This window comes from Parasteatoda tepidariorum, chromosome 10, assembly GCF_982258835.1.
Source record: "Parasteatoda tepidariorum strain Cologne lab strain chromosome 10, Ptep-v5.0, whole genome shotgun sequence".
Lineage (NCBI taxonomy): Eukaryota > Metazoa > Arthropoda > Arachnida > Araneae > Theridiidae > Parasteatoda > Parasteatoda tepidariorum.
Genome location: NC_141764.1, coordinates 71,896,300 through 71,909,098, shown reverse-complemented (window position 1 = coordinate 71,909,098; position 12,799 = coordinate 71,896,300). Strand labels below are relative to the sequence as shown.

The following is a 12,799-nucleotide window of genomic DNA, read 5'->3' as shown; positions in this document are numbered from 1 at the left end:
CAAAAACAACTTGACCAAATAAATTCACCAGTCAAAAATATTTAAGTAGTTATATTTAGACATGAATTCAAATCGATTTTTTTTAGAAGTAACAATAGTTAAGCCTAAATTCCAATCACCATTTATTTTAAAAAAATATTTTCCATAGAAATAATAAATAAAAAAAAAACATTGTAACAAAAATATGAAAATTTTTCAGGGAATTTCTGCACAAATTGAAACATTCAAATAACAATATAACATGTTCAAACGAAAATGTGATCAAACAATTGCGCATATCAGAATTTGAATCTACTACCATACAGGTGGTTACAATTCAGCAGCTGTTAATTTAATATTTTTTTTTCTTCATTCACTTGATGCGCTTCAACGTGCATTCCAATCACGGAATCTTCTTTTACAAATAGACTTGTGAGTCCCCAACCGCAAGGCTATCAATTACCTCTAATTCATTACTGTGACTTTGACGCCTTTAACAATACCTCGCATCCACTGTTTTGATTAATTGGGGGGATTGGGGACTGTATATTTCTAGATTATTTAGAAATTCCCTTCCTTCTCCGAGCTTTAAATAATAGAAGTAAAAGCAATTTTTAGTCTTTAATAACCGCAATGGCAATGTTTTTCCTTTTCAAAAATGTATAGCTCATAAGAAAATAAACCCATAAAAGCAAAAAAATATTTTTTTAAATAAATTAAAAATATTTTTTATACTTTTTAATAGTACATAAAATAATAATAAATTTTAATTTTTGGCAATTTTTTACATTTTGAAGGATATTTTTGTGATATTTTTCTTCACATTTTAGTCGGGGAACAAAATCTACTAAACTTAAATTATAAGATATTTACGTGGTATAAAACTGCCTAAAAGCCTACTTGAATCAAATTTCTTATAATTTTTCATTAAAATTAAAAACTCCTACTAACGAGAAAAAATCCAACTATATTTTTACATAATCGCATTGCAAAGCATAAAAATAATGATAAAATTGTATTAAAAGCAATTATACTAAATAGAGTAAAAAATAAACTTTTTAAATCATAAAATTATACTAAATGCTGTCCAATATATTGGACGCTGAATTTCGCGAGGATAATGTATTAATATAAAATTTTTCGAAGGTATTCAGCTTTAATTCTTTTTAAATAATTTACAAATAGGTTAATATTATATAGGTAACTAGAAGGTTTTATAATTTATAAAAATGCAATGCCTTAAAATGTATTTTTTTTAAATTCCAATTTTGGATACCATGTTAAGTACCTTTATACTTTTAACAATGTGTTCAGATAATGTTAGAAAGATCTACATTACATTATTCCGTCATAATAGCTCAAAACTAGACAGCTCGTTCTGATAAAGTTTATAAAAATCTTATCTTATTTAAATTACATTAATAATAATAAAAAAAAAACTTTAGTAAAATAGCTGTCCAAAATTTATATTTTTGAAACAAAACAAAAAAATCATTTTTTCCCTCTAGGTAATTAGATAAGATAAGAGATAAGCTAAGATAAGAGAGATGAGAGAAGATGAGAAGATTTCAGATGATATAAAATTTCAATAAGATAAGACGAGCCGAGATGGTTTAGCAGCAAAAACATTCATGATGGGGCCGAGATTCGAATTCCATTGATTAGCTGCTTGGTGAGAATTCTTCTCCTGGCTCATTGGTGGGCGGATCCTGGGTCCTTTTACGAGCCGGCTAACCGTGGAAGATTTTCATAGTTTCCCTCTCCCTGTCCCACAAATGCAAGTTAGTTTCGTCAAAAAGTCCTCCACGAAAACTAGTTTGAGCGGCCACTACATAGAACAACATCCCTTGCACATCCGGAGGTCCGAAGGATCCAGCCCCTTCGGACACGGAAACAACATAGCCGTAACCTGATGTTGGTTGAGGAATTGACTTGCCTTGGATATAGATTAGTGTAGTGCTAACATGGTTTTGATTGTGGTTGTAGTACATTAAACTATTAAGAAAATTATTATACTACACATTAAAATAATCAACGAAATCTAGTTTGTCCCAATGCCTGATCCAGGAGCTCCTAGGAGTCTTCTGGGATGTCTCAAAATTAGAACGCACAAAAAAGGGTCGTCTGTTCAACGCCGGTAGTAAAATAAATGAGCCGATGGTATTCACAACTTGAGACCCTATTGGAATATAGCATTGCGCCCCTATTTGATGTGTTTATTAGCATTGAGGTTTTATTTAAAGTACTCCTCAGCATTGAAAATTCATTAAAATTACCTTTGCAACGATCTATGCTCATTAGTATTGCGACCCTATTTGAAGTTTTATTGTTATTGCGTCACCATTTGAGATGCTCAGGGAATATTAGGAGCTCATTAGTTTCCGGAGAAGGTTATTAATATGTCTGAACCACTCTTTTTACGGTTTTCAATTCCTTTTCAAACACAAAAAACATCCACAATTTAAGACCATTGTCTGAGCTATACCAATGCCGACAACAGAACAACAATGCAACAAGCCCAAAACATCAGCATTGTTTAAAACATCTTAATCGATGGATTAACTTTTTCCTAAGGTATGTTTAAAAGTCAGATGAATTATTTTGAAAAAGAAAACTTCAAAGAAATTCATAATTAAAAATTATGAATTTGCAGAATTAGTAATTGTGGATCAAGCTAGTCATTTCTGCTAATAAATCTTTTATCTCATTTATCCCACCATTATAGTTAAAATAATAAAAGCAATGAATTCCACTTAAGATAGCGTTCAAAAAATGTCCTTGGAGGTCTGAAATAATTTTTCAAATTAATAAAAGGATGGGTAGGAAAAAAAATGCGTCGCGTTTTCAATGCACAGAAGTTGTTTTATCTGCTTTTAGGGGTATTAAAAATAGGGAGGCAACTAAGCAAATTAGCATTCAAAATCAATTTGCGACAATTACTGGTGGCAAATTATTCTGACATTTCCTTTGAAAACCTGATAAACTACTGGCTTTAATGAAGTTTCATTAGATTATTATGACTACGCAAAAATCAGGCTTGAAATCCTTTAGAAGAGTAAGATTAAAGAAATAAAACTAAGTGGCGATTATTTATGGAAGAAAATACTTTAAATGTATGTAATGCAGGCGTACTTGGTAATCTCGCAGTAATTTAATCTTTTTTTTTACTCTTTAAGCTAAATGTAATTATTGATTTCTGCGTGGAAAATGTAACCTTGCATAGTTCTAAACTATAATAATTATTTATTTAAATTGATTTGAGAATAATTTAGAAGCGTCATATAATGAAAAATTAATGTAATAGTAACCTTGTTTTCATAAAAAGTAGTACATTTGACACAATTATAATTTCGTTTAGCAGCATATTTTTCCGAAGTCTGGATTTTAATTTATGGGAGAAAAAGCTAACATTCCTAAAAATAATTTGAAATCATAACGAGAAATACATTATTCGAACATTCCTGTCGATTATTTAATTTCACCTTGGATAAATGTAATTTGTTTTATAAGTTTATTTGTTTATTCTAATTGCGTCTAGCTAATTTATTCTTAGGAATATTTTTGTAGCAAGTTTTTCTAGAACATAATTTTCGAGAGCATTATTAGTTTTTCTGGAACATTATTAACATTATTTTTATAGCATATTTTTCTAGAACATTACAGGAATATTTTTATGGCAAGTTTTACTAGAACATTAACTGATCTGATTTTTTAGAATCTATTTTGTCTGAGGTATATTCTTAAGGCCGTTTTTCGAAGTCTCTGTCGTAACATGAAATGATACTTTTTTGTTGTTAGTATGCAACTGTTGCACATGCCTATTAGGTCACGTTTAGCCTATCCAAAGTTAGCGCTGTCTACGCTTATTTTAAAAATGGTGCAAAACGTCAATATGGAAAAAAGACACAGTTTTATGAAAATGAAAAGCGTTTTGGTCTAATATTTAATGTTCAAAAACTTACTAAAATGCTGTATTACCTGTGCTCATAAAAATTTGCAAAAACTGAGAATAAGGCAGTGATTTTGATAACTTTTATCTAGGTGGAAAACTGTGGCCAAATTGGCGATTTTTAAAAAAGTTTAATAACTTTTAAAATATTTAAGTAATTTGCGAGTTCTAAAGCCCAGATAATTTTTCATGGTGAGATTATAAATTTAGTTTAAAATCATTGCATTGCTGCGAGTGTAAGGAACTTAAAGTATTACTTTTTTTTTATTTTCCTTGGTGACAGAGTTTCGAAAAACAGAGTTAATGTAATTTATTCTAGAACATTTTGTGTCTGACTTTTAGTTGGTTTATTCTGAAGAATATTCTTAGTATAATGTATTCTAGAAAATTTTTGTCTGATTATTTTTAGTTTGTTCATTCTAAAGAATACTCGTAGTGTAATGTGTACTTGAACATTTTTTGCCCAATTACATTTAGGTAAGTTTGTTTTAAGAAATATTTTCAATGTAATTTGCTTCAAAACACTATTTATCTAATTACTTTTAGCTAGTTTATTCTAACACGAATATTCTGAATGCACATTGTTCCAGAATATTATTTATCTTTTAGTTAGATTACTCTAATGAGTATATTTAGAACAATATTTTTTTTGTAGAATATAATTTGAAATATTAATTTTATTTTTAGTTTATTCTTAATGAATTACATTTTTGTTATGACTTATATAGTTATAGTTATAATATATATATATATATATATATATATTGGAGACTTCAAAAAGTGACTATCGCTACTTTGATGAAATATTTACTCGAAGCATGTACCAATAAACGGTTGTGTCTATAACAAGTAAAGTTTCGTGAAATATCCATGTTTAACAGTGCAACGTATGAATAACGTATAAATAAAGATTAGATTTTTATTTCATAAAATGCAAAGAGCTAAAGTGAAGACTCTTAATCGAAGCAAAGAATTTGATTGATATTTAATGAAGTTTCTCAATCCATAACACACAAAATACAGAAGTAAATAGAAAGAAACTTGTTTCAAAAGCTCTTTTAAATTTAACGAGAGCTATCGACGTTTCACGGACCATAAAATTAAATGCAAAGAAAAAGAAATCGTCCTATCCTCACATTTCATTTAAAAAAATGTGCCTTTGAGACATATTTTCAAAGAAAAGAGCAATCGTAGTAAATAATTAGTATAATTAGTAGTAATAGTTAGTAATAAAAGTTTCTTGTAGTAAATAATTGAAATAACAGTCATTCAAGAGTTTTTTGATCTGGCAAGCCGATGATAGTAATAAATTTGGTTGGAAATATTTTACTAGCAAATGCGGTTGATTCAAGAAAAGAAGGAAAAAACGGGCGTGGAGCATTTGTGTGGTATGATGAAAGTTTATCGGTTAAGGATGAGAATATTATAACCAATTTGTCTTATTGCTTATCAGTCATTTTTCATAATAGAAAAAAATTGAGGAAAAAAAAATATACTAAATTGTATTGTCATTGAATCATCTGAAATTTTTTGCGAATTTTTAGGATATATATATATATATATATATATATATATATATATATATATATATATATATATATATATATATATATATATATATATATATATATATATATATGGCAGTACTTTTACTTTCGTTACTTGTACCGCCGGAACAAGTAAAAAGTTCGTACTTTTACTTGTACTTCGTTACTTTTTAAATTTAGTACTTTTACTTGTACTTTCGTTACTTTTTTAGGGAAAAAGTACAAGTATTTGTAGCGGAAATTGCGAATGAAATCGTTACTTTTTTCTGAAGCTCGGTAAGCTTTCTAAAAAGAAAAAAAGGAAGAAAAAAATTAAATTTAAAAAAATGCTTATGTTTTTTTGATTTATAAAATTAATGTGCAATATATATGCATTCACAGCTAACTTCGTGTTTAAATACCTTGACCTCCCGTGGAGAGCTTATTTAGCGTGGCTAAGCACGTTCTGAGAAATTCTCGCAGCAGACTCAGTGACACCACTTTCGAAATGCAATTATTTTGCAAAATGAATAAAAATATTAATTAGCAAGTTATTTTCATTCATTTTCGAGTTTTATGCATTTATTTAATACATTTTAAATAAGAAATTTTGGATTTTCTTATTACGTTTTTCAATTTTCTTTTTGAACTCACATTTTTGTCTTAATACACTTTTTACTAAATACATTTTTATCTCGTTCATTTTTTACTAAAATTATGTTTATGCCCCACCTTGTCAATCAACGCCCAGTCAAATCTCTACGAACTTCAGAACTATTTGTGCTATTGAAAACTATTATAATTACTATTTTAACTCTTGAAAACTCGAAGGTATTAATTTAGCCGCTGATACTAAAATTCGTTTACAAATTTTTATTATTCCACTAGGCAGAAATGTTCGGAAAATGATTTTCTCGCATGACTTCAGCATACAAATAAAACTGTAGACTGTTCTGTTTCAGCTTATACTGCATATTCAACTATTTTTTACTAGCTCAAACATCACAAAGCTATCTGAAACCCCGTGTTTGCTTTCTGGTTTCTATAGAGTAAAACAATTTTAAATCAATGATAATTTAAATAAATAAAAATAATAAACTGAAAATTAAAATCAATAGATAAAATTTCTTTTTCGTGCAAATCCATAAAAAGTTTGATATTAAAATCTTATTTGATTTTAAAATTATATTATACGATTATATTATAATATTCTTTGGAATTTAAAAATAAATTAATGCCCATAACTTTCAAAATTAAAAATAATTTAATAAATAACAACAATTTTGCAAAAACATTAAAGAACATAAGATTATTATACAATAAAATTTTAGGTTACTTTGAATTTTCGATTTCCTAGAAATGTACTTTTAAATCGTTACTTTTTTTAAAAATACTTGTACTTTTACTCGTTACTTTCTAAAAGTAACGTTGCCATATATATATATATATATATATATATATATATATATATATATATATATATATATATATATATATATATATATATATATATATATATATATATATATATATATATATATATATATATATATATATATATATATATATATATATATATATATATATATATATATATATCAGTTATGTCCTTACAGTACAGTAATTGTGCCAGAATTTTTTTTTCTCCGTGTATGTATGACTCACTAAAAAATTCCGATGTTTCAACGACAATACAATTTAAAATATTTTTCTTCTTTCTAACAAGCAAAGTGACTGGCAAGCAATATGACAAATCATTCGATTGGTTGTTTTTATTTTACTATGCTACCGTCGTTGAACAGCCGACCGAATTTTCAGCTTAAGACTACTAATGTTCAACTCCGTATATTTGTTATTTTGAACCCAATCCAGAAGATGAGGGAACTCCTGGAACAAGAATTGAGAGAAATTTGCCTTCGTGGAGTACTTTTTGATGGAACTGATCCGTATTTGTGTCACATGGAGAGGGAAACCACGAAAACCTTCCTTGAGATTCTTACCCATAATCCGTATACCACTGAGGATACTTTATGTCAACCCTATGGTCGGTGCGAGCTGGGCGTGGAATTCGAATCAATCAGCCATCGCTGGGTTTAATATTTCGTTATGCTGTAAAAAATGGATATTCATATTTCACTAAAAAACTTTCTTAGTTTTTGACAAAACTGTTTTCTCGTATATACTATCATTACCAAATTTTGCCCCATTTAGTAAATTTTATCACTTACTATAAAACCACACTTTCTTGTTATTTTTGTTAGTTCAGATTTGTTATTTCATATTTCTTGTTATTTCAAAATCATTATCAGAGCACTTTAATAAAAATTTCCGAGCTCTGTAGTTTTCCTATTGAGCCAGAAATGCGGTAAATTTTACCTTATTTTGGTGGTTTTCATCATATTTTTTTTCCCTGATTAGGATTGAATCAGTACGAAAAGGGATTATTCGGATACTTAAGACACTCCGAGAAAACAATTCGTCAAATTGAGGAAATTAGTGCTTTTACTCGTTTTAGAATACGAATTTTGTCAAAAGTACTAATTAAGAAATGAATTTCGATAATTTACCGAGCTTAATGCAACGTATGACGCAGTTAATAAGTGAATACTGCATGGAGTAGTAAAGGGAAAATGAGAGAATAAGAACTCAAACATTGCTGGAAACCAAATCTGAGTTATCTGCTTAATAAGCGATTACACTAATCACTGTACCATCCGGCCATACAGTGAGAACGGTTTTAAAATCTATATTAAAAATTTTTTTTAAGGAACTCCCAAAATGTACTTAGAGAACAATTGAGGGAGGAAAAGGTTTCAACAATTATTTGAAAGTTCACGTTCAGTTTAAAAAAATATCGCGTAATTTCATGATAATATTAACAGAATATAGCTAGGCAGAATTAACAGAAATATAGCTAGAGAATTACTGAACTGTCAAAAATGATTGTTTTCTTTCACAAAATGTTTGTTATTAAATTATTTTTATACTAATTTTGAAGAAAATACAATATAATAATAAAGTTTACTTATCTTTAAAAATCATGCGATTTTCTATACAGTTTTAATCTTTTTACCACTTTTATCGTTTTTCAATTTTATTCTTGTTCCATAAGAAAAATAAAAGTTTTACAGATTTTAAAAGAAGTAAAAGAGATGGAAATTGTAAAGTTGATGATAGAAATGATAAAAGTAACAGAAATAGAGAGATTTTAATGATTACTGTTTAATTTGATTTAACTTCCCATTGTATACTTTGTATCATGCATAATTCGTATCGTAGTTTCGCGAAATCTAGTTATAAAAAGGCGAGAGTATAATACTTATACTTAACTTAGCTCCACTTAGCTTAGCTTAGCTAATATAATATTTAACTTAGCTTCACAGTAAAGTTGTAATAAGTTTAAGCGATATTATGGTTTGAAACAAACCAAAATTTCGAATAGTAAAGCCTCAAAAATAATGCTTATTTTTAAGGTCCACACTCTTATTAAGGATTAAAAATATAAATATTGCTGTAGAGTTTTTCTTTAAAAAAAAAATCTTTTTTTTTTAAATTCTGCAGTGCCGAAATTTAAACTAATGTAAATTTAAATATTAGATCAATTAAAATTTAAATAATTTTAATTAATCTGTCAGAAATTTCGAAGCATATTAAATCAGTATAATGACCTTAATATGCTGCAATCCCTAACATGCTGCTAAATTGAGCTATATTATTGTGTTTACTAAACTTGATTACACGATAGTCAATAATATAGTTCAATAGTTAAATTCCATGCAAATTTACTCAGTATTATAGGTTCCAGTTACCGATACTAAAGTTCAAAGTTGTAACCTTTTTTTCCGTCTTATGGTGAGATTATGGTATAGTTTAACTCTTGCTAAAGTGACAACAAAAAAATAACTGCTAACATTAAAATAAAAGGAAAAACCCTTTGCAATAAACATTTCTCAGTTTTTTTTCTTTCTTCAGAACTTTTTCTTCTTTTCGCCTACCTTGCCTGTTGCATTTATTTTATATATATTTAAAAACCAATAGATTTCTAAAACATTAAAGCATTAAGTTACTATAACAACTCTAGATCAATTCGATGTGAATTTGTTCCGTAATATGGTTTAAGTTAACGACGCTATAGTTAAACGTTGTAACCACTTTTTTCTGAGGTTACGGTGTAATTTAATTCATGTTAAAGTGATAACAAATAAGTAATTAATGATATTGAAAAGAATATCATTAATTATTTATTACAGTATCATTAATTATAATAAAAGAAAAAACACTTTGCAATAACTTCAGTTTTGTGGCAAAATTTTCTTATAAACCTATAAATTTCATTAACATTAAAGAGTTAAGCTACTATAGCTCAATTCGATGTAAATTTGCTCCGTAGTTTAAGTTAACGAAGCTGTAGTTAAACGTTGTAACCGCTTTTTGTGAGGTTACGGTGCAATTCAATTCATATTAAAGTGATAACAAATAATTAATAATATTGAAAGGAATATTATTAATTATTTATTACAGTATCATTAATTATAATAAAAGAAAAAGCACTTTGCAATAACCTCAGTTTTTTGGCAAAAGTTTCTTACAAACCTATAAATTTCATTAACATTAAAGAGTTAAGCAACTATAGTTTAATTCGACGTAAATTTACTCCGTATTATGGTTTAAGTAGCCGATACTATTGTTCAATGATGTAGATGATTTTTTCTGAGGTTATAGTGTAATTCAATTCGTACTAAAGTGATGACAAATGAATAATCAATAATTATAATTATTAATGTTATTAAAAATTACTGTTAAATGTTATTATTATAAAAGAAAAAACACTTTGAAATAACCTCAGTTTTGCGGCAAAATTTTCTTATAAACCTATAAATTTCATTAACATTAAAGAGTTAAGCAACTATAGTTCAACGATGTAGCTGATTTTTTCTGAGGTTATGGTGCAATTCAATTCGCACTAAAGTGATGACAGATGAATAATTAATAATAATAATTATTAATGTTATTAAAAATTAATGTTAACGTTATTATAATAAAAGAAAAAACACTTTGAAATAACCTCAGTTTTGTGGCAAAATTTTCTTATAAACCAATAAATTTCATTAACATTAAAGAGTTAAGCTACTATAGTTCAATTCGATGTAAATATGCTCCGTATTATGGTTTAAGTAACAATTACTATAGTTCAACGATGTAACTGACTTTTTCTGAGGTTATGGTGCAATTCAATTCGCACTAAAGTGATGACAGATGAATAATTAATAATAATAATTATTAATGTTATTAAAAATTAATGTTAACGTTATTATAATAAAAGAAAAAACACTTTGAAATAACCTCAGTTTTGTGGCAAAATTTTCTTATAAACCAATAAATTTCATTAACATTAAAGAGTTAAGCTACTATAGTTCAATTCGATGTAAATATGCTCCGTATTATGGTTTAAGTAACAATTACTATAGTTCAACGATGTAACTGACTTTTTCTGAGGTTATGGTGTAATTCAATTCGCACTAAAGTGATGACAGATGAATAACTAATAATATTAATTATTAATGTTATTAAAAATTAATGTTATTAAAAATTAATGTTATTAATTATTAATAACATTAATTTTTATTAACATTGATGATTAATAATATTAACGATTAATATTATTAATAGTTAATAATATTAACTATTAATAATATTAATTATTAATATTATTAATAGTTAATAATATTAACTATTAATAATATTAATTATTAATATTATTAATTATTAATAACATTAATTATTAATAATATTAATTATTAATTAACACTTTTCAATAATTTCTCCAATTCGTTGCGAAATTATTTTATCTTTATTTAAAAACCTATATATTTACTGAAATTAAGGAAGTTAAATTTTGAATCACATGCAATTAACATGCACTATGCTTTCCAATGAAATTAAAAATTTTATCGTTTGCAGATTCATAACTTAAATTAAAGAGTCTCTTATCGTTATTTTGCTAGAAAGTGATGCTCATCGAAGCGTAATTTGTCCGATCCTTGTCTTAAACCATCGCTTGAAGGGGAAAAAAAAGAAAGAGCAATCCAGAGGACTCGAATAATAAAAAAAAAAAAGAACGTTTTGAAAGAAGAGTTCCATTGAAGGTGTTAAGGAAAAGCGAACCTCTCATCCAGTTTCTCTCCTCCACTGTCAAAGTTGTTCTGCGGACGCTTATTCCACAACGTTCACTCCTCCCCATTCGAAACCGGGCCTAATTGCTCGGGCCTGAATCGTTATCGACCCGACTTCTCTCGGCGGTAAGAAACCTTGGCATTCGAATTTCGAACAGCGAGTCGCGTTTCACTTGATTGTTGACCGCCGGCGATGAGAGACACACGCACTCTCTCTTTTTTATTCTTTGTTTACTTTCTCAATCGAATTATTTAAAACATAGGATTTATGTATATTTATCATTATTTAAATATTTATTAATTTATTCAAATGCCATTTTTGATTTCATGTGAGAAAGATTGGAAAATTTTACATTTATTTCAGATATTTGTTTCTCAACTTTGAACACTTTTTGAACACTTGGATTTATAACTGCTGATCACCCAATACAGTGACTGTTCTATCTTCGTCCATTTTCAACAGTTCAAACACGATTTATAGAAAACAATTAGAAGATGACGGATTTTTCCTAAAGTGATAATTCTGGCAATGCAGATAGGTGTTATCCATCGATACGGTGATCCCTCATGGACTTAAGCGTTCCAAAGCGGCCCAGCACACCCCCGCCGGCCCCACTTAAGCCGATTTATCCTACATCACCAGTCACCCCACCCGGTCCAGTATCTCTGTCCGGCATGGTCCACTTCGCTGCCCCCGGTGGCGCAGCCGCTTCCTCACCGCCGAGACCCAGCGACTTGGTACCGCCGCCACCACCAGCGGGTGCTCTCCTTACATCGTCCGCCTCTCCTGCTGGGGTCTCCGTCGAACCACCTACTTTCTCTTCGGGACTACTATCTGGTGAGTACACACACTTTTTATTATTATCTTTTTTCAAGTAATTGATTTATAAGGAATCCGAAGTTAGAAAGTAAAAAAAAAGAAGAAGAAAATTGCTTCGTTTATTTATTAGCTAGTGAATGATAGAATTATGTACTAGTGAATTATAATTGTAAATATTTACAGTGAATATTATGCTTAAGCAGTTTCAACATTGACATTTAAATTATGTTTTTATGCTAGAAATTTTAATCAGGATTAATGTTAAAAATTTTTTTTCATGTTTTCTCAGTTTCTAAAGTGGTCAATTATTGCATTAATTATTGAATATTCAAAAATAAATTGCTTCATTTAT

General features: G+C 28.1%; 1 protein-coding gene and 1 long non-coding RNA gene across 7 annotated transcripts in view; one reads left to right on the top strand and one right to left on the bottom strand.

Moving 5' to 3' along the window:
• LOC139426203 (uncharacterized) overlaps window positions 1-12,799 on the bottom strand; it is a 355,230-nt gene that overhangs the window by 248,066 nt on the left and 94,365 nt on the right. The window lies entirely within an intron of this gene.
• Window positions 1-12,799, top strand: part of LOC107449509 (paired box protein Pax-6) — a 198,361-nt gene that overhangs the window by 99,023 nt on the left and 86,539 nt on the right. For 3 of the 5 annotated variants that reach the window (XM_087152983.1, XM_087152986.1, XM_087152985.1), the window contains exon 3: window positions 11,992-12,465. In XM_087152983.1, the coding sequence (XP_087009109.1) occupies window positions 12,195-12,465 (271 nt within the window). In that variant the 5' untranslated portion in view covers window positions 11,992-12,194. Of the gene's footprint in view, window positions 1-11,576; window positions 12,466-12,799 lie in introns of those variants that run through there. The other 2 variants (XM_087152984.1, XM_087152987.1) reach the window with 2 other exon arrangements.